The 22,424-nt window shown below is 55.7% G+C and overlaps 1 protein-coding gene across 1 annotated transcript; it reads right to left on the bottom strand.

Moving 5' to 3' along the window:
• Window positions 1-768: 768 nt before the first annotated feature.
• Window positions 769-21,025, bottom strand: NT5C1A (5'-nucleotidase, cytosolic IA). The gene is made up of 6 exons (XM_072771808.1): window positions 20,854-21,025; window positions 14,155-14,322; window positions 13,626-13,755; window positions 11,671-11,793; window positions 9,720-9,904; window positions 769-8,240 (listed from the first exon to the last, which is right to left on the bottom strand). Exons 1-6 carry the CDS (start codon window positions 20,977-20,979, stop codon window positions 7,875-7,877), a joined length of 1,098 nt encoding a protein of 365 aa, XP_072627909.1. The 5' UTR covers window positions 20,980-21,025; the 3' UTR covers window positions 769-7,874.
• Window positions 21,026-22,424: the final 1,399 nt, after the last annotated feature.

Below are 22,424 nucleotides of genomic sequence, written 5' to 3'. Positions count from 1 at the left end.
TCGATCTCACAACACCGAGGTTATGATCTGAACCGAAACCACGGTCTAGTCCTGGTTTGGAGGCTTAACTGACTGAGCCACTCAGGCGCCCCCAATTACAGGCACATTTATCAATACCCACTGGGGGCAGGGGACAGGGAGACACCAAAATAAACCAGGAGATTCTCCTTTGGGCTATGGGAGAAAGAGCCATGGACCTAAAGATCATGCATGGGAGAAAGTGACCCGTCCCTCACGCTGTACCAGGTTCTGAGGGAGCCTAGTTGAGGAAATTGTTTTAAGATGAGTCTTAACAGGGCCTCAGCAGACAGAGGGGAAGGTGAGTGGCGGGAGACACGAGGGGATGGACACATGGTGCTGAGATATGGGCCCCACGTCGGGCAGGCTGTGGAGGGGGCCGAGGTGCAAGAGGAGGCATAACGGGAGGGCTGAGGCTGGAGTCTGAGTCACCCCCTTCCTCCTCCACCTCACACCCTCCCTTATCTCCTCTTCTTCCTCCCACTCCATCCCATCCTCCTTTGCTAGTTCCAGATGGGAACATTGAGTCCCTGAGAGCCCTGCTGGGAGAAGCTTGCTTCCTGATGGATGCAGGCTGAGGAATCTGCCCCCAGGGTGGTCCTCCTGCGGAGGAATGTCTACAGAGACACCCTGGCACCCAAGGGTGGGAGTGATCTCAGGCCCGTTCACTGCATGCATCGCCATTTCCCGAGGCGTCTGTAAGTCAGTTAGGGAATACGATTGTGAGGAGGGAAAACCAGGCAATACAAGTTTATTTTTAAACATCTTCTATTTCTCTGAATGGCTTTCAAGAGGCAGAAGCCCAGAAATGGTGAAATTCAGTTACAGAACAAGCATGAGGGATGAGAGGCACCCAGGCGGACGAGCACACAGCACCCTTCGTCACATGATGGGGTAAATGCCATGAGCCAGACGCAGCTGGGCCGTGGGGAGGGCAGATCGCAGACCAAGGGGGGGGCAGAGCTGAGAAGGTAGGGGCTCTCTTACCCCTCCTCAGACGAGGGAACTCACGTAGATGAAGAAGCACATGCTCCAACCATTTAAGGAGGCACTTAGGAGATTTACCATAAAAAGCAACTCGAGGAGGTTAGGTTGTAAGGAAGACCAGGGCAGCCTATGTTTGCAAAAGATATAAATAGACCTATAAAGATATAAATAGGGCTTCTGACAGGTAAATACAAGCACACGACGGGTAAGGCTTCACTTTAAATCTTGTTCTGTACGAGACGGGACTGAGATGCTTTTAAGTAGAAACCAGAAGCTAAAGATACGTGTGCTAATCAAGAACTTTGTATGGACACAGTTTAAAATACCCAAGGACAAACCAGGTTATCTCTGAAGCCTCTCACAGACCCCAGGCCCCGTGAGCCTAAGGATCACATCCTTGCACACTCAGCTGGTGGGTTCTGAATGACTCAATTCACTGGGCCCGGGCCAGAGGGTGCAGACGGGAGACTCCAGCACTGGCTTTGGCCTGCAAGATGTGTTTTGTTTGGCCTGCACGATGCTCTCCGAATTCAAAATAGTTGCCAAATTTGAAAGTCCAGATTTTTAGCTTCCCTTGAAAAATGGGGTGGAATATCTGGCAAGGCCACCACACATTCCCACATGGCAGCCACCGAGTCAGACAACAGCATGTGTTGTGCTCCATTACCCTGAAGACCCGGCCTCATCTCTCTGCTCACTTACGGCTCCTGCCTGGTTCAGGGAGGCATCAGGGTCTGTGACCAGGGCCAGGCATCCAGTCTGCAGTGACCTCGTGACTTTCTGCTTGGTGGCAGCTCCAAGCCTTCAGGCCTTAGTCTTGAGCCCTTTACCCTCATATCCATGGCAGACCCATCTTAGCAGTGGACCCAGGAAGGCATATTCACCCAAGGCCAGGGGTGTGGGAGGCATAACCCTCGCCTGTAGAACTCCCACGTGTCTTACAGAGACCTCTAACTCTGCAAAGGCCAGTCACTGAAAAGTTGCCAGCCATCCTCCACTTGCACAGACTCAATTCCACAGGCATCGAGGAGATCGAGGTCAAGGGTGAGTCACTTCTGGGCCAGACTAGAACACCCAAGCAGAGGAAGGAATCCCAGCTGAGGCTGGGCTGGGCCAAGGAGGGCCGGAAAGAAGGCAGCTTTTCTCGCCATGACCGCGACATGGCCAGGGCAGCCGGGTGAGGTTGGCAGGTTTTGCGGGTGTTTAGAAAGCTCCACTCAAGTCACAGTGTGAACGACTCCATCTGGATCTGTGCAGCATAAAATCTGCCCAACTGCACATGTTGGCCCTGGGACTAACAGCGAGAGCAAAGAAACAAGTGGAGATGATGAGGCAGGTGCAACCAAATGGGGTATCCTAGCACAGATGTGCCACTTCCTTTCCAAGCTGCGGGAGGTAGGGCTGGGAGGCAGAGGGTTAGGAGCCAAGACCTTGTTGGCCAAAGTCAGACACTGAAAAGAAAGATAAGGAGCTTGGCTTCAGCGGCCCCCATGCTGCACATGTGCAAATGCCCTTGAGATGACGGGAATGGCCAGAAGCAGTCCCAGGAAACAGGGCTGGCCAGAATAAGTAGGGGGGCCCAGGATCCCCAGGTTAACAGATATAACCATCTGTACACACACACAGACACACACACACACACACACACACACACACACGTTGTCAGCAGAGATATCTGACCCATTACCCCCCCCCCATGTAAACATGCATACATGCAGCTATATCCCATTGTGCACACTCATATGAAGGTGTCCACACACACAATCACAGTGGTTGCGGGTGAGAGCAGTCAGCTTTTCTCACCGGAGGTTTTCGGGGCCCCTCTGGCGCTTTTAGGCTGAGCTACCTGCGGGGGCCCAGCACAGCACAGAGCTCCATGGGACAGAAAAGGAACCAAGTCCCCGGACTTGGGCCAGCGGCAGCGTCCTGGCCTCCAGCGCCACCTACCGATGCGAGCGATTTTCAGGCTTTAAAGGCCTTGCAACGGTGAAACCCAGAGAACACCAGTTCCCAGGCGCCTCTAGTTCGGGGAAGCTGCCATCCTCCCTCCTCTCTGTGTCCTGTCGGAGTAGAGTGAGATGCGCCCCCCCCATCTTGAATTTAGAGAATGAACAATCAGGGCCTGGCCTGCCCTCTGGAAAGCAGTACCCAACACCAATAGGGATGTCAAAACAGGGTTTCATCTTCCAACTCCAACTCGCTGGTAGGGGCTGCCCGGAAGGCTGGGTTGAGAAGAATTCTGAGGCCCAGTCTGGGCTCATGGGACAAGAGTATCCTGGTGGAAGTGCTGTCTATAGGTAGGACCATGTCTTCACTTTGCCTTTCTCGCAGTGGATCCTGGAACCTTGGTAAACTAGATCTGCAGGGTCCTAGATTTCTCCTAATCCACAATTTCACCATGAGGGTACATGTGCTGCTCACACCCGTCTAGGACCAGAAAATGGCCGTTCTGACTTTCACTGGAGTTTTCTCTCTTGCTCGCTCGGTAATTTCTGGGCCAGCTGAAGCCCTCGCTGGAGCTGTCTTCATGAAGAACTGGTTCTTCCTTCCACAGAGAGCATATGGATGACTTGTTGTTAGATCAGAATGCTGAAGTCAATACTGGGCACTCCATTTTACCCAAAACTAAGATTTAGCCAAAGCCCATCCATCTACCAGCACTTGTCACTTCCCAAGAGGCCCCATGAGGGCAATGAGGAGTCAAGAACAACAAAGCCACGCTGAGCAGGTGCCGAACAGCCAGCTGGGCTCAGGCCTAGCCAGGGGTCCTGCTCCCTGCCCCTCACCCATCCGCTTAGGAGGGCACACTCAACTCAACTTTAAGAGTCAACAGCATTTCAAATTACAACAGGCCGCGGGGCATGTGGAAATAGCTAAAACTTGAAATCTAAACTCCTCAGATGCCAAGGATCTGTCGTGTGTGACATCAAGGCACGTAGCTAGCGCCTGCAATTTTCTGCAGCCCTAAAGATGCCCACAGATGGCCGCAGAAGCCAGAGCAGGCCGCTCCCTTGGCAGTGAAACCAGACTCTGCCTCCAGTGCTTAGGTGGATATGAGCTGGTCTTTCCCCCCCGGTGGGTAGACCCGGGGATATTTGCCTCTGCCCAGGGTCAGATTAATATTTTCAGCTCCTTGGTCTCCGTTGAAACAACTCAACCTGCTGCTGGGTGCAAAAGCAGCCACAGACATATGCAAACCAACGGGCATAGCTGTGTTCCGACAAAAGTGTCTCTACAAAAACGGGTGGTGGACTAGATTTGGCCCATAAACTGCAAAACCCTGCATCAGCCCCATACAAGGGTCTTCAAATGGGGTTCCGGAGAACTTGGGTGGTGCCTCAGGAGCTCTGCAATGTTTGGCTCTCACTTCTTCTTAGCTATGTAAGACACTACAACAAAACCGCACCCGCTCACGTGTTTTATAGCATTTTGACGTGAAGGACGTCAACATGTCCACCGTTGAGCAAGCTCATTCGTCACAAAGGTTCTCTTGCCATCTCCTCTCTGCTGTCCAGGCTGTCCGGAGAATGGCTAAGAGCCTGGGTCCCAACGGGAACTTCAGTGCCAGCGCTGCCACTCGCTAGCTGCATGACTTTGGGCAAGTTGCTCTCTCTAAACGAGCAACCAGAGTGGGCGATGGCCAACGTGCTGGTGCAGCCTCCAGGATGCCCCTTTGGCTGAATTGTGGGAAGACGGAATTGTCACAGTGGAGGGGCCAGGGAGGTTGAGGCCACGAAGGGGCACTCAGGGGCTCAGGGCAGTGCTGTTTACCAGCTGTTACAGAGGTATTTCAATGTTTTAATCACCAGCTGGGTGCACTGGCGCACACCAGTTACACCAGTTGAATATCATTATGATGCTGGATCCATCTGGGATTTGAGCTTCTCACTGGTTTTGATTTCTCCTGGCATCTCTTGCTCCATCCCCACCATTCTGATGGGGACGAGGAGAGAGTGGTTCTGCAATGGTCTTAGCAGGCTCAGGGCAGAGTGGCAGGGCTTGTTTTTCCGCCAACTGGCAGTTTCCATTGGGTCGGGGACTTGGTCGGCAAGCATTTCCTGGGAAGTGCCCTGCAGGACTTGTCAGGGAGTTGTGCTTTGGGCTCCAGGGGCCCAGCATTTCGGGAGCTGCAGCTCCTCTGGCCCAGCCCTGCAGTCCAGTGCGGTCCGTGATGCTCACCTGGCCTTCCAATCTGCCCAGTGATCCAGAAGCAGTGCTCCTCACCCGGGGCTCCTCCTTGCCCCTGGATAGAATCAGAACGTGCGTCTGGCGCTGCCTCGCCTGCCCCCGGGATCCTGGCCATTTACTTCAGCCACTGAAAGCTTTTTTCCAGGCCTGAGATGCTCATTTACAGTCTCGATAATAGAGCCAGACCCTAGTGCCCCTCACGCCCAGGGCTGTCTACGTCTATTACTCGCGGCTCCAGTGAAAGGCACGGCTTTTACTGCACCTTATCTCTCTGCTTCCAGCATCATATTTTTCTGCCTCCTGAGAGACCCAGAAGAATCAGGGCTGTTTTATCACTAGGTCCTGGAGGCAGGACCTCCTGGTTTCAGAATCCCTGGGGTTTATCTTAATTAGGCACCATCTGGTGCCCAACGCACATGTCCATTCTGGCCATGCAGCCTCATACCATGAACCTCGGCTGTGCCAGCGTGCAGGCTGCTGGTGGCTGTGGCTGGCTCTGTGAGCCCTAGAGGCTCGTCCAATGGGGTGATTCTGAGACTGGGGAAGGACAGAGGGCCTTCTGGGGTTTAGCCAAGATCAAAGATGACTCTCTCACTTTCTTTGGTAGAGGCTGTTCTTGGGTCTCCCAGTATCTCTGGCCGGGTACCGAACAGAGGAAGGAACTCAAAACCAGGCCCCCTGCCCTGAGGCCTCCTCTGTTGGCCAGAAGGATCCCGGCTGTGGGTGGAAAGACCCGTACGAAGACATCTTCATCACGTGCCCCCCTCCCCCCCCATGATAAGGCAGTCAGTGGTGGGGTCTGCCCCAGACACTCAGTACGGGCTTGACCTTCCTCCCAGGCCCAGTGTCCCACACAGAGAGTGAAAACCCGGCCCAGCTCTCCTCTTCCAGCCTAAACTATTGCTCATTTTGAGAGCCACCTCTGTCTCCTCACTTTTTCCTCCACCCTGGATTATCTTTCTGCAACTACTATCTTGCCCCACACTGTCCAGACCATGTACTTAGTCAGACCCTGTGCTGAGTCCTCAAAATGACAAAAGTCAGACCCCAGGTGGCCCTTCACCCCCTTCTTCCGCCCTCACCAGCAGTCCAGCTCTCCTGCACACACCTCCAGGCTCCTGCTCCCTATGACAGTACCTTGGGCTTTCCTTACAAGGTGCTTGCTCACAGCGGGACTCCCCGGGGCCTGGGCAATCTGTGGCCCACACAGACGGCGGCTCCCCTTTCTGGGTCTTCCTGAGGGACCAGCCATCAGTGTTCCCACCCTCCTTTATAGAGAGAGCCTGGCTTGTTAGCAAAAGAGGAAGCTGATTCATCAAAGAGAGTTCTCCCCTAGAAGCAGTGACAACGGGGCTGCAGAAGCTCCTGCAAGGGGGAGGCTTCGCTGGTGCGCTGCAGGGGGAGGTGACCTCATCCTGGAGCCCCCTGCACAGCAACCCGGTGACAGGGAGCTCAGTACTTCCACTCACAGTCCCAGAGCTGGAGAATCTTGCCAGTGCACCTTTGCACTCCTTCCCGTCCAACTGTTCACTGCCTCCGACCAGACCTTCCCCCGTCACCCTGGGCAGGCCTTCCCTCGGGTGCAGGCAGGACAGGCCGGACAACCTCCCACTGCACCCACTGAGCTTCTTCCCCTGCATTTGGGCCCACCATAGTGAAGCCCAACACTCCCCTCTTCCCCACTGGCAAAGCTGCTCGGCTGAAGCCTGGAGTGAGGGGGTTGGCAGGCAGGAACTACTGAAATTGGGCTAAAAGCAAAAGCAAAGAAGCATGGAGGCCCCTGTGGTGAAAGCGCCTCCTGGGGAAGAGCCTGCAGTGTCCCCTGCTGGCGGAAGCAGAGTTTGCAGCAGGTTAAATTCACTTCTCTCTCCTTCCAGGAGCCCGGCCCCTGGCTGCTGCTGACCCGATGGGTGACTCCGGGTAGGGGACCACAGGAAGCAGATAGGTCATCTTGTCCAGTGCTTTCCAAACATGCAGAATTAGAGGTAGGGTTGCTGTGGACGATTTGCCAATTTGACACAGGCCTCTGAGCTGAGGAGCTGGGGGATCCCGAGCAATGGGCTGACATCCAGGCTCTGTGCTGCTGAGCAGGCCCAGGACCGGGCTGACTTTTTGAAATTCATTCTCGGGACAGCATACCTCTCTAACTGCACTGAGGTACCATATGGTCCAGCAGCAGCGCGGCACAGGGCAATCCTATTAAAACCAAGCTGCTTCGGTGGCGAGTTTGAAAACCACCCCCAAGATCCGGGAATTGAGGCCCCTGAAAGGGAGGGACTTACCCAAAGTCATGGGCTAATGTCAGGACAGGGCTTGGAGCCAGGCTTCTCTCTCGAAGCCATGTTCTTTGCACCACACGGAGCTAGTTTTCATCCCCAGCCCCTTGTGAGACACCACGGCTCCTCCGACACTGCCACCCTCCTTCGTCAACTGCTCCCTGCAACCCGGCTACTCTGCAGTCTTACTCTCCTAGGTGGGATCATGGCACAGTGTTGCCCACAAGGAGGGCTGGTGAGGATGCGGGCTCAGTCTGCCTAAGTCCCTGCAAGTACCTCACTCATGGGGATGAGGGCAGACGTGGAGAGGGACAGAGTGGTGAGGAGCTAGAAGGGTCCAGGGGATGACATGTGAAGTACGACAGGGAGCTGGAGCAACGTGGGCCAGTGAAGCTGGTGGCTCAGCTACGGTGCAGATGCGGCCTGCTTCATAGCCGCCGTCTGCTTGGGTGTCTGTGCCACACCATAAGGCACATGGGCGGCCACAGTGCCCATCTCCTGAGCCCCGGCCACATGGAACATCTGGTCATCAAAGAAGATGTGTGGGCGGATCTTCTCCAGGAGGGGGCCCTTGGGTGCTCCTGCCAGGAATAAAGCCTCATCCGTCTCCAGCCCCCAGCTGCGCAGCGTCTTGAGAGCTCGGGCCCCAGAACTGGCTGCGCTGCGCGCTGTCACCAAGTAGGTGCGGATTGGACACTCCAGCCGCAGGCCCTTGGAGTAAAACTTCTTCTGCAGCCTACCCAGTGCCTCCAGAAAGCCCTTCAAGGGGCCCTGTGAGAAGGCAAGAGAACACCATGAGTTCCTCTGTCTCCCAAACATTTACCCCCCTCTCCAGATGGGCTCCTTCCAAAAGCCCTAGTGTCTTGCTGTTTGGGGTGGGAAAGCTCTCGAGAGCCCTAAATCTCCCAGGTCTGTTACACCTGCTAGGGCCACTGTGTGTATCAATGGGACTGTAGGTACCTATGTCGGTCTGGGTGTCCCTACTGCGGTGAGTGGGGATGCCTGGGTCAGAGTAACCGTAGCAGGGCAGCGGTTACCACGTATGTCCATCCATGTGCCCACCAGGTACACAGGTGTCTGTTGTGAGGCTGTGTGATTGTGGCCTTCTGTGTTCTTCAGCAGGGAGGATATTAAAAATATTTGGTACCTGTGGAATGGGCAACCCTCCAATCACAATGGACGCCAGCTGCAAACAACTGGGACAGACAGACCAACATGCACCTGCCAGATATCGACCCTGCCCACTGGACATGGGTGGCTCGGGGTGTCATGTTCCAGTTCTCTAGGGTCAGGGGAAAGATCTACTCTCTACCATGCCTGGAACGACAAAGCTTAATGGGGATGCATGAATAAAGAAGCAAACTGCATCAGTAGCTGGAAATCAGGGCTTCTAATCTTAGAGACCCCTCATTAGTGGGGGGTGACCCGGAGCACGGAGTGGTCTCCTGGGCCTCTACTGACCACTTAGTGATCAAACTGTCCTGCCCTGCACTCCTAGGGATTTCAGAGGGACTCCACAGGAACCCTCTGATATCAGATGAATATATCCAGGAGCCACAGCTGGAGCCCGCTGAGCTCTTGGAGAAAGAGAATTGAGCACCCAGATTTTTGTGAGAAGCACAAATAGGAGCTCCCAGGAGGCCTGCAAATCCCAACACCTCCAATCCCAACTGGTTTTTTTTCTCCAGGCCCAGGGCATATTCTACTCTCAGGGAGACCCCAAGCAGTGTGAGGGTCCCCGAGCCTCCCAGCCAAGGGATGGATGAAGGGGTGGCCCAAAGCAGGTGGGTTGCTCCAGACCCCACCCCCAGCTGGGGCTCCCTGCTCCCTAAGGAGCTGCCAGGCTTTTCCTTTCCTCCGGGGAGGGAAACGAGGGGGTTCTTGAGGACCTGGGAGATGACTCAAAGGGCTGGGGGAGTCTCAGAGAGGGGATGAGCAGTCCAGAGAGAAGGTGGCAGCTTTGGAGACAGGGTGAGGCCTTCGGAGAGGGGAGGGAAGCTTCAGGGAGGCCCGGGGAGCCTAGAGAGGGGGGGGCACTTCAAAGGTGGGAGATAGTAAGGGGATGCAGTTCAGTGAAGGAAAAGAAGCTCTTTGAGGGAGGCGGGGGGTCAGGTGAGAGCTGACCCCTGGTGAGGGGCTGGATTCTGGGCTGAGCTTGGGGTTTGGTTCTCGGCTTGAAGTTCCAGCCTAGGGCAAGTTCTGGGGACCCGCCTCGCCTCTCTCAGGGGTCCTGGGGAGTGTGTGGAGTACCTGAGCCAAAGGTTTATTCTCGTGGGCCTTCTCATGCTCAAAGAATCTGTCCAGCCCGTGGGCTTTGACGATGCGCTCCGACTCATCGGAGAAGAGCACAGCATCCCCGTCGAAGGCCACGCGCAGCTGGCTCTGGGACACAGCCACGTCCCTGCTGGGGCTGAAGATGGTGGCAGCGGCGATCCCTGGGCAGAGAGAGGCAAGTGTTGTCTGCCTTCATCCTGGCAATAGGGGTCCCCCCCCCGACACCTGTCTCAGCTGCCTGGGGCCAATAGGAGGCTACCTCAAGCTGTCCTAGCCCTACGGGCCTCACCCAGGACTCAGCGAGAGGCTCATGAGGGCTCATATTCAGAATATTGAAAAACTGGTCAGTCAGATGGACGGTGGCTTTGCTCTGAGTAGGGCTCTGAGGGTCCTGGCCCATGTCAGGGTCCCCCTTTTGTTGTGGCTTTGCAGGAAGCTCTAGGAGAGCCCCCAGGAAACAGGGGTCCCTCAGAGGACTCAGGAAAGCAGCTGTTTATCAAACAGTATGGAGGAATTTCAATTCTTTGATATCTAGCAAGGTCATCCTGGTGTGGACCAGCTGAATGTCAGTCCTGACTGGGAGGAAGGGTCCCCCAGGCCACTGCTATCCTTCTAGGAGATCCTCATAGGCACGTGATGTGGACCTATGGGGGGCAGCTGGGAAGTAGCCCCAATCCTGGCTTGGCCTCAGTTACTCTCTACTGTTGATTCCGGCAAGTCCATCACCTTCTCTGAACCAAGGTAAGATTAAGTGTGTCTGGAGCTGAGATCCCAGGCTGAAGGCACCCCTGCTTTACTGCCACAATGACACCACGCATGCCCCACTCAGGGTTCCTTGGGGCAACCTTGAGGATGACCATCAAGGGCAGTACCAGTGCCATCTGACTATGTACCCAGACTCTGCAATCCTGGGCTTCTCCAGGAGTCAGGATGCCCCAGACTGGAGCTGCACTGGACAGCAGAGCCAGCCCGAGGAGGCTGGAGGCCTGGGGCTCTCTTCTCTAGTGGTCATCGCTCCAAACCTGCTTCTGCCCTGCTCTTGGGACTCTAGGCTCACAAGGGCTGGACTAGAGCGGAACTCTGGGAGGAGAGAGAGCAGTGCCAGGCAGTCTCAGCAGCCTGAAGCTGCTCTAAGTAGGGCCGGGCCCTGGGCAGCAGGCCAGGCACCTTCTCAGCGCCTGTAACACTGGGGCTGAGGTGAACCAGGACCACCCAGCTCTGGGCAAGACCTCCCTCCTGACCCTCCCTGCTCGCTGGCCTGAGCTCAGATTTCAGACATACAAAGGCACACATGCAGTGGGGCAGCCCTTCCTCCCCTGTGGGCCTCTTTTCTTCCATGAGCAAGACAGATACATACCCCGTCAGGAGCACCAACACTGTGGATACCTCCCCAAGCCGCCCCTTGAAAGAGACACTTGGAGGGAAATTCTCTTGGTCAGTACCTGCGGCTGGGTCTCCTAACCCGACCTCAGCACTGGGCCACCAGCTGCTGGAATGCTAGCCATTTCCCAGACCCCAATGCTCAGGATGAGCTAGACACCCACCTTCCTCCCCACCAGCCCAGACAGGCAGAGGCTGCTTATGGTCACACAGGCCTCAGAACCTGGAGGATTCTTAGAAGGGAGTAGCTTTCTGGGCTGTGAGGAGGGTTTCTACAGAAAGAGAAGGCTGTGCAATGCCAATGAGTAAAAAGCATCCTTCACACGGTAGGGTCGGAGGTGGGAGAGTGGACTAGAAGGCCAGTGGGTGGAGTAGGTGGGCCTTATTCTCAGAGCTCACAGGACAGGCCGTAGGAATTAAGGAAGGCACTCCCTCTCCGATGACCACAGTTGCCCTGAGCACCTGCTCAGAGATTTAGGACCAGGCCCCCCGCCTCGGGAACCCCTTCGTCGGACTCCCCAGATTCTCTTTCCCCAGGATGACTCACCTTCATCGATAGCTTCCCGCACTTTTTCTGCATCAGCTGACAAGTAGAGGTTGGTGTGATAGGCCTTGAGGTAGCAGATGGGGCTATTCCCACCTGTCATGCAGAACCGCTCGATGAACAGGTCTGGGGAGGAGGTAGAGAGCACCCAGGTGACACCGAGGCAACCCTCAGGGCCTCAGAGTGGTCCCTCCATGTCCAGCGGGAGCCCTCTGGGTTCTGAGTGGTGACGGGGCAGCAGAGGGATTCTCCGAGTGATTTTAGGCCCCCCTTCCCCTCTCTGAGCCCCTCCATCCTTCACCCACGAAATATGGATGATCAAGCAGGACTGACTGCCTGGAATAGCTCTTGTCAGGTAATCACGGTACTATAAAAGGGGGGTCTCCAGCCAAGATCTGACCCTCCGACCATACATAGCTGATTAGAGAGAGGCAGACACGTGACCCAAGCTGGGCCAATCAGATCGTCTCCAGGCCTCGGCTGATGGTCACCTGGAAGCCCTGCGTGCACAGGTTGGAAAAGCTTTGCTGGTTGCTCAGTGGCTGCTGCTCTGACCCCCCAGTTACTCCATCGCTCCCCCTGCCCCACCAGTGGGACAATCCACATGCAAGGGGTAATCCCTGGTGCACCAGGGGCCCTGGAGGGCCCTGCTCCAGTCCTGTGGGTGGTGTCTCTTGATTTCTCCCTACCTACATCCTAAAGGAGTTAAATATTTCGAATATCATCTCTGCTCCCAGCAATCTGAAATTAGGATGAAAAAATGCCACTGAACTCCGTTGGTTGCTTAAAACAAGGGTTTGTAACTTACAAATTTTGGCCACGTTCAGGAAAAGCAGAGAAACCTAGTCTGGGGAGAGACATGTGGATGGGGCGGATGGAAACAGACGTGCTGAGAGGAGCCGAAATAAGGGCTCACGTGGCCCAAGAGAAAAAGCCCAGGAGAGGTCCCCAGTACTTGGATTCAGGCTGTGGTGGGCCCAATTGTACTTCCTGCCCTGTGGTTCTAGGAGACACTTTTTTAACCTAAAATAAGAAATTGGGCAGCCCAGGTGGCTCAGTGGTTTAGCGCTGCCTTCAGCCCAGGGCATGATCCTGGGGACCCGGGATGGAGTCCCATGTGGGGCTTCCTGCGTGGAGCCTGCTTCTCCCTGTACCTCTCTCTCTCTCTCATATCTCTGTGTATTCTCATGAAAAAATAAATAAAATATTTTAAAAAATAAGAAATTACCATATTCTTTTTTTTTTTTTAAACTTTTATTTATTTATGATAGGCACACAGTGAGAGAGAGAGAGGCAGAGACACAGGCAGAGGGAGAAGCAGGCTCCATGCACCGGGAGCCCGACGTGGGATTCGATCCCAGGTCTCCAGGACCGCGCCCTGGGCCAAAGGCAGGCGCCAAACCGCTGCGCCACCCAAGGATCCCGAAATTACCATATTCTTGTCAGCATAAGCTAGCTCTGGAGGGTCTATTGCTTTCAGTCAAGAGTTTGGACGAAGATACAAAGTCCCTTCATTCTGACAACTCCACCCGCTTCTCCTAGCAGCCTTGTGAGGCCTGTGAGCCTCACTGCAGATGGGGAAACTGAGGTACAAAGGCAACAAGTGCCCTGCCCAATACATAGGCAGTGGGGCCTGGGCAGCATACTGGAGCCAACTTGTACCGGCTTGTAAGAGTCAGATGCTAAACATTCAGGGATTTTTTTCCAAGCAAGATTGCTCAACTGTTGATAACTTGAAATCAGCCACGGCCAGGTATTTACACCCTAAGATGGCCATACTCCGATCAGGGTTGTTTTTTCTGGTTTTGTTTTGGTTTGGTTTTCTTAAAAAAACCCAGTTTACCAGCGTACCTCTGGGCTGCAGGCTCTAGTTGGCATTGCCTACCCCCCTGCAGACGTGTGGCCCCATCCCCAGGTGTCTCATAGGGGCGTCCCAGGGCCAGGCCCCTGATGCTCACCGTAGTGGTTGATACTGTTGATGAGACGGACACCCACTTGAGCGTGGTTGTTGGTGACGAGGACGATGTCGAAGATGTCCTCACTCTCGGGGTACAGCTCCCGCAGCCTTCTGTTCACAGCCTCCAGAGCCTGGATGGGAGAGAGGACCCCCACCTCTACTCAGGCCCCCAGGACCTGATGTCTGGAGTTGGTAACCAGCGTGGAGGAGGAGTGAGCTGGAGTCTAACGGGGGCAGAGAGGGATGGTCAGGGGTTGGCCAGGGGCAAGATGCGTGGACCTAACGTCAGCCGTCGTGCTGGTTGACTGCTGCACAGGGGCGCCTCACTGAAGGGTGAGTGGGGGCCCCATCCACCAGCTCCACTCACCGAGCTAGTTGCCTGGAGCGGGGCTGCACTGGCGCAGAGGACAGGGAGGCTTCTTCCCACAGTGGCTCTGTCCCCACGCCAAGCCCGTGCATCTGCCCCTTTCCTTACTCAGACCCCCAGGAATGCTCTTGCTCCCCCGACGAAGGCACCCTAGGGCACCCACCTTCACAAAGGGGAAGGCTGGCCCGGGGCTGAAGGGCTCGTTCTCGTGTTCCAGCTGGTAGCGCACATACTCTTCCACGCCCTGCTCCGTGTAGATGCGCTGCTCCTCATCCATGCGGAACAAGGCTCGGGAGGACACAGCAATGGTGACAGCATTCTGGGGCTTGGGCTGTGGAGGTGCCAGAGGAAGGCTGTTACTCACCCTCCCCGATGCAGGTCTCTGGTGCCAGCCTGTCTGGGTGCTGGGGACAGGGAGAGGACCCAGGCCCAGCCCCTGCCCTCAGATGGCTCAGCCTTGGGCAGAGGTGGCCCTGGATCAGAAGCCCCTCCAGGCAGGACCCCACCAGGAGCTCAGGGAGATGGTGGCTCCTTGCCAAGGAGCACGATCTGGTGGGAAGACGTGCCTTCAGGGAGTTTGCAATCTAGTTGGCCATCTGGACAGTGGAAAAATGAACACAGGGTGTGTAGCCAGAGTATGACTGATGCTCCAGATGGTCTCCAGATGGTTTCCATTATAAAATGAGAGCTACATGCCCCTTAGGAAGACATGGTGCCCAGAAACATGGCATTTATGTAAGGAAGTTTTATTTCCAGCCCAGATCTTTCTTCTAAGATCCAGACTCCTATATCTAACTGCCCCAGTTGACTAACAGACACTCAGACTCAACATGCTCGAGGCTGAGGTCCCACCACCCCCTGCACCTCCAAACCTGGTCCTCCACCCCCTTCCTCATCTCCATGGACTCAACCCTGAGGTTAGAGCCCAGAAGTCCACCTCAACTCCTTCCCCCTCCTCAACTTCCCTCCCTACACCAATCCATCCATCCATCCATCCATCCATCCATCCACCCTTCCATCCATCCGTCACAAAAACCTGTCAACACTATAGAATCCATCCACCTCTTTGTGGTTTCTCTGTCAAGGTCCAGTCTGTCACCATCTCCCGCCCCAGGTCATCCATATTGTTGTCAGGGGATGTTTCTCAAGTTCAAATCTGATGACCCCCTTTCATTGGTACTCAATCCTCACAAACTCTGTTCCACGGGCCTGCATATGGGGTAAGAAGCCCTTCGAGACTGATGCCCTACCTCTCTGCGCAGTCACCTTCCTGTTACCCCACTTTGCTCAATCTGACCCTTCTCATGTGGGACCATACCTTCCTGTCTGTCCCTGAGCCTTTGCACTCCATGTGCCCTCTTCCCTTAGCTCTTCATCTAGCTCCTCATCCAGCTACCCCCACCTACAGATCTCAAACTACACGTCACCTACAGGAAGTCCTCCCTCGCTCCTAGTCATGGGCTTGCTACCTCTCCCATACATTTCCCGTTTTAGTTAAGTTTAGCACAGGCCTTGGGATCCCTGGGTGGCTCAGAGGTTTGGTGCCTGCCTTTGGCCCAGGGCGTGATCCTTGAGTCCCAGGATCAAATCCCACATCAGGCTCCCTGCATGGAGTCTGCTTCTCCCTCTGCCTGTGTCTCTGTCTCTCTCTCCCTCTCTGTATCTCTCATAAATGAATAAATAAATAAATAAAATCTTAAAAAAAAAAGTTTAGCACAGGCCTGATTGCTTATTTAACTATTTCCAGACAGAGTTCTGGGTAGGAAGCAGGAACCATGCTTAAGCTCGGAGGAAGCATGAACCGGGACTGTCTTGTTCATTTATTGTATCGACAGTTCTTAAAGCTGTGCCGAGCACACAGTAGGTGCTCAGTAAATTTGTAATGCCTCCGAACTCTAAGTAATCTAGTTCAAAGAAAAACAGTACTTGCCATGACAAAGCAAACATGAACTGGAAGCCTCAGGGCGGTCCCCTAATCTGTTTAGCTTGCTTGACATATAGTAGGTGCTCCTGGAACACTTCTTTGGTTGATGCAAAGTTTACGAACATTTACTGGTTCTCTGTGCCAGGTCCCTGGACTCTGCCTGGGAGTGGTCCTGGTTAAGTGACTTGGCACCTGCCCTCAGAGTCACAAGCTGATGGGGAAGAAGGGGCAGTGAAAACACACACAAAAGGGGCCGGAATCAGTACTTAGGACACAGGTGAAAGAAGAGTCTTGATGACAGGGGTTCACAGTAGGTTGTGGGGGGCATTTTCATGGAGCTGGGAAGGAGGAGTCAGGTGCAGGAAGGCCTAAGGAGGTGAGCATGCCCTGGTGCATTCACAAAGGTGAGCAGAGCACAGGGCAGAGGGAGTGGGTATATGCGAGCCCAGATGAGTGGGCAGGTGCTAGGAGGCCTTCCCCAGGGCCCAGGAGGGCCTCAGAACTCCTTCAGCACCTGCAGTGGAATAGGGAGAGGCCATATGCCACCACAGCAGCTGGACCCTTTATAATCCCTGGGGAGGATCAGAACGTGGGGCTTGCCTGTGGGTACACAGGCACCCAGGGTCCCAATACACCTCTGTGACTTGTGCATCCCTGGAACGGCGATTCCCACATTGCAGGTGAGGAAACAGAGGCTCAAGTTGGACCTCCGATGCTGGCCTGCTCCTGACAGCGCTGCTGGCCACATACTCCACCCCACTGCTTCTCTCTGGAATCAAGCCGGGACCCAATCAGTTGACAACACTGAGTGATTACCATGTGACAGGCACTGTGCCAGGGACATGGCAGGAAACAATATAGGCATGATCCTCGTCCCCATGGAGCTTGTGATCTATCTCTAAGACCGAGATTTGTGCCCTCTTTTAGAAGAGCATTATCCAGAACTTTCTGTGATAATAGACACGTTCAGTCACTTGAAATGTGACTAGTGAGTCTGAGGAACTGGAATTTTAATTGTATTTCATTTTAATCCATTTAGATTTAAGTAGCTATGAGTGGCTAGTGGCTAATGAAGCTTTAGACCTCAAAGTAGTAAATGGAAGACCAGAGAGTTCCCCAAGCAGATGTGGTAAGCCTCAGTTTACATATGACTTTTACTCCGATCAAGAGGGTGTATTTGGCCAGCAGAGTCAGAGAAGGGCAGTGGAAGGACAGGTGCCTCTGCTCTGGGCTCAACCCAAGTACTCTCCCAGTTGCCAACCACCCCAGTTTGTGGGATCACAGGCTGGGTACCTCCCAACCCCTCAGCAACTGTGAGCTTTCAAGGAAAGAAGGGAAAATAAAAGAAAAGGGGCGACAGAGGGCTGGCCAGGGATGGTAAGGGTGGGGTCGGGGGAGTGGGGAGACCCTTCTCATAAACACAGGAAGCCTGCTGGCCTTCCACCCGCTGGGCTTACTGCCCCAGGGACAGGCCCATCACCCCTCAAGGACAGAAAGCCAGCTGCCCTCCCAGCCCCTTCAGGCAGGTGCCCAAGCCAGCTGCTCCAGCCCAGGCAGCCAGCCAAGGTCTCACTCCTCACTTGCTGAACCACAGTCCCTGCCAGGCTGCTGTGTTCTGGTTCCCCTCTGGCTGACCTACCTAGACCCCATCCCATCCCACTGCTGGCCATCCCAAGAAAAATATCCCAGTTGCCTTGGCCCCAGGAGTCTCCATTTCCCTCTTTTACAAATGGGGACGTAAGCTCAGAGAGGGACAGAGTATTGGCTCTACATCACACAGCAAAGTCAAGGCCGATCCAGTTAGGTTAAGATCCCAAATCTCTGGCCTCTGTCCACACAGCAGCACCCCACCCCGCTTAGGCCCCTCCTTGATAGCTCCCAGATGACTCCAACCCCTTCTTCCATTTCAGACACTTCTTGGGACCCTGGCCCCATGCACCCCTCCCCCTCCAGAGTTGGGAGAAATGGTGAGGGAACACCATGCCTTCAGTCTGAGGTCTCTAAGGGCAGGGCTCTCTCCTCAGAGTGGAGGCCCCCAGGGCAGGACCCTTCTTTCAGCTCTGCCTGCTGTGACCCTGGACAAGTAGGGTCCAGAAGGCATGAACTGCTGTGACAGATACAGAAAGAGCGGCCTTTCCAGGCTCCAGGGAAGAGCTGAAGGGACAGGTAAAGGGCTGGCCAGAGATGGGGGAAAGCCAAGCCCTTGGAGATGCCCCTGGACCCCTTGGAGATGCCCCTAGACCTACACGCAGAGGGAGACCACCCCCTCATTGGGTTGTCAGGCATTCACCGAGAAACACCTTCTCCAGAACACAGAAAGAATCTGGATTCCAGAGTGGGAATTGGGTCGGGGGACCCTTCTCCTAGAGCAGGGACTCAGCCTGGGAACAGTGGGCTCCAGGGAGCTAGGGTCCTGGCAATTCTCCGCCTTTCCCCAGGGCTGGGGGTCCGGTGGGGGGGGGGCGGTAATGGAGGAGAGCCAGCTCTCATGTAGGCCAACATGATTCTCCTCCTGTCAGGTCCAAGAGAGGAAGGCAGCCAAAAGCTGTTATTTCTAAAAAGTCTTATGGGAGAAGAGCTGCTGGAGGAGAGAGGGACAAGATAGGTCTGAACGGAGGAGATGTCTGACCCCTTGAGGTGAGAGGCTCCTACAGGCCTTCAGGGCTGAAATATTCCACTCAGGCTCCTGGGAATGAGAATAAGCTCTAATGGGGCCCAAGAGGTCTAAGGCCCCAAAATAGCCTATGGGAGGAGGGGTTACCGCAGGAAGGGGTGGGGGCTGGGAGGACCATGAGGCCTCAGGGGTCATGGCTGACAACTAGGCCTGAGCTCCCTGGTTCCACCCTACTTGGGATGGAGATGCATTGGTGAGCTCCACTCACCACCCCAGCCCCAGGGTCCATCTCCTGGGCCACGGCCAGGACACTAGTCAAACTTCCTCCTCAGGCAGAGACCAGCCTCCTCATTGGTCTGCCTGCTGCCAGACTCACTCTCCCATCCCTCCCTTACGGGGCCCCAGAGCGATCTTGCTCGAATGAAATGGGACTAATGGTTTTCTTCCTTTTTAAAAAGCAGGTTGACTTTTTCTTTCAATGGACTCCTGGGAGAACCCCAATATGTAAATTAGATATTGCTATAGTTTCTTAGCATAAATGTATGTTACTAGTTCATTCATACATTCATACAAAAAATTTTATTTACTTATTTGTTATTTACTTATGTTTATTTTGTCAACCAATGGAAACAGCACGGTTGTATAAGTAATAAATTTGAAACTTGGGGGTTAGGCTGCCCGTGCAGACTTAAACTTCATTGTCTAGTCAATCTGTTCCGGTGTTGGTTGGTGTGTGCACACAGTATTGAGAAAGTCCTGAGTCACACCAATAAGTGGTTGCAAGTGGTAAAAAAATTTTTGCTTTGTTTTAAACTACGGGCCTCAAGGTACTCAGCAACAATAATTGCCAGCAATCTCAAGATAAACTTCTAGTAAACAGTTTATAGGAAAAGCTTTAATCTGAAGTTTACTAAAAACAACAAAAACACCTAATCAACCTGCAGTATAAATTAGTATACTGGTGTAATCAATCGAAGGTGCTAAGATGTCCATCTAATGCATTAGAGTGAATTGAGTTTTATTACACGTTTTTAATTGTTTAGGGGGTAGTTTAAAGAAAAAGGAAAATAAATTGGATCCATAAGTGTTCAGACCTCCAGAAACATGGGGCCCTAGTGGAAACTCGTTTTAAAACCCCTAACCTCATTGAACACCTAGGCTCCTTAGTATGGCATTCAAGGCCTTGTGTGGGATCTCTGGCATCCCTCCCATGTGTCTTCCAAAGATCCTGCATTCTCCTACTCAGGTTCAAAGTCAGCCCCAAGGCTTTAGGGGCTTGTTTCCCTGTCTGCCTGGGAAATGCTGCATACCCAGGCTTCACGGTGAGCTCAAAGGCTAGGAGCTCAAAGGCTAGGTCTGCAGAGCCTTCCTCAGTGGCAGTCACTCACTCTTGTTTGCTCCCTCCGCTGCATGTAGGGTGTTTGCTTTGAGCGCTCACCATGTCCCGGTCTCCCCCAGCCCCCGTGAGCTCCTGAGGCAGGGACTCAACCAAATTCATCTCCCAGTTCCCACTGCTGAGCAGAGCCTAGAGATGCTGCAGGGAATGACTGTGGAGTGACTGTTGCCCCCTTCCTGGGGAAGGGCCCTTGGAGGGAAGCAGCAGGATGCTTTAAGGTCAGGCGGGAACCGTCTAGAGGATGCCTCTGGGCCAACCTCCTGCTCAGTCCCCTTCCCAAGCTCGGAGAGCTCGGAATGCGCAAGGCCCAGGGACAGCCGGGACATCAGGGATCTGACCGATGGCAAGAGGAGCTCTCGCCTCTGTGTGGGTCTCCCAGGGCTGAGACGGCCGGGGGGCCCGGGGGCGCTGATGCGCCCTGCGATGGGCGCGGAGGCCCGGGCTGTGGCGCAGAGCCCAGCGCCGCTCCTTCCCTGAGGACGCAGGCGGCGCAGCAGCCGGAGCCGGAGCGCAGGGCCTTGAGCCAGAAGCCCGAACGCAGGCGCCGGGTCCGGAGCCCGAAGCCCAGTGGGGGCACCTGAGCGCCCCGCGAGGGGCCGGGTTTCCAGAGTCGGTTACCCGAGCCCGGGCCGCGCACCCGCTCCGCCGCCAAGTGCAGTGGGCGCGCCCCGGCCGCCCGCTCGCGCAGGAGCCGGGCCGAGGACGGCGTGGGGGAGGGGGCCCTGGCGGGGAACCCGAGCCCCGGGGACAAGAAGACACCGGCGCGCAGCTCCCAAAATAAACGCGAGCCGGCGCCAAAGGCCCGGCACATTCTGGGGCGGAGGAGCCGCGTCCCCCCCGGGCGCTGCCTCGGGCCCCTCCGGGGACTGCCGCCCCTCCCGCGGAGCCCCCTCCCCTGCCCTCCTCCGTCCCCAGGCCCTGCTGTTACCGATTTGGGTTTCTTCTTGGGCGCGAGGTTGTCGTAGAAAGTCTTGCTCTCCTCCCAGCCCGGGGCCGCCGCGGTCTCTGCCCCCCGGCCGGGCTCGCGGGGCGCCCGGGGCTCCCCGGGTTCCATGCTCCGGAGGCCACCGGGCGGGCGGGAGCGGCGGCGGGGACGCGGCGCTGGCGGGGCTGCGCTGCTGCAGGAGGCGCGTCCCGGGCGTGGGAAGGGGGCGGGCCGCGGCGGGGAGGGTGCGCGCGCGGGCCGCGGGGGGGCGGGGGCCGGGGCTCGCCAAACTCGCCCTCCCCGCTGCGGGCGTGCTGCTGCCGCTGGATGTGCCCTGCGGGGCAGCTGAGTCCCCAAGTGAATGCGGGGCGGGGGGCGGGCACTAGGGAGGCTTTGGCGTGTCGGGCTCCCAGGAGGAGGGGCCCCGGAGCAGGCTTGTGGGCTGCGGCGGATTCGGGATTTCGGGGATCAGGGGCACCGACAGAGGAGAGGCCTGACAACTTTTCTTCCCAGGATGGTGATCCTCCAAGGGGAAAATGGAAACCTTAGCCTCCCCCCACCCGCCCAAAGCTAAGTCCCTGGGAATCCGATGGCCGACCCTAGTCCATCCTGCGGAGGGAGAGGGTGGCGGGTGGACAGCTCCGTCCTCGAGCAGGACCCGGCGCCCAGCCCGCCGCACCACAGCGGGCCCAGCTGGCAGCTACTCCCCACCAAGGCGGAAGGACGTTTGAAGTCAGTGGCGACACCGGGGCCCCTCGGCCTGGCGGGGGACCCTTACCGGGGAGACACCCGGGGACTCTGAACCCACGTTCTTGCTGGCCCCTTGACGGCCAGTAGGGGGCTCGCGCTCACAGGTTCCACCTGCAGAGCTCGGGCGGTTCTGAAGCTGAAGCGGCTTAGAGAGGGAGGGTAGGAAAGGGGCTTGGGAAGCAAAGCCTGTTGGACCACCATCCCTGTGCCCTCCTGGTGCGGAGCCCGGGGTGCAGCCACTAATGCCACCGAGGCATAGATCAGGAAGCAGAAGGGGCATCTCTGCGGGAGCCTCGAGGTCGGCACAGGTGTACGGGAGCAGCAGAACATACTGGAGGGCATGTGGCTGGAAGGGGGTACAGAATGGAGGCATAGGCCCAGCCTCCACCATGTCCTGGGGTGGGGGAAACCAACCAAACCTCGTGTGGGAGGAAGGGGGAAACAATAAAAACTTTTAGGATTGGGGTAAGTGTGTTTAGACTTGTCCTTCTCCAGATTCGATAGATTGTTTCCATGGATGGCCCCCAACTCTCTCTAGTGTGCCTGCCCCTTGGCGATGTGAGTTGGTCACACAGACCTGGATGAGCCTTCGCAGGCTGCAGCGATGGGCACCATATGGCTAAGATTGGGGAGACACTCTGTGAGCAGAATGAGCTGATCAGCAGAAAAAGATGGGAAAAGATGTGCAGAGGGCAGCAGAGACGCCCTGCAAGAGAGACCGTGCTGCCTTGACAGGGGGCCGCCTCCGGTTCAGACAGCTTCCCAAGCCCCAGGTGAGGCTGTCGGTGTCTAAAGCCCCATGAGATTCTCCATGTCACTTTAAC

Source organism: Canis lupus, chromosome 13, assembly GCF_048164855.1.
Source record: "Canis lupus baileyi chromosome 13, mCanLup2.hap1, whole genome shotgun sequence".
NCBI classification, from domain to species: Eukaryota; Metazoa; Chordata; class Mammalia; order Carnivora; family Canidae; genus Canis; species Canis lupus.
Note: the sequence above shows the minus strand (reverse complement) of the source record. Positions and strands in the feature narration are given on the sequence as shown.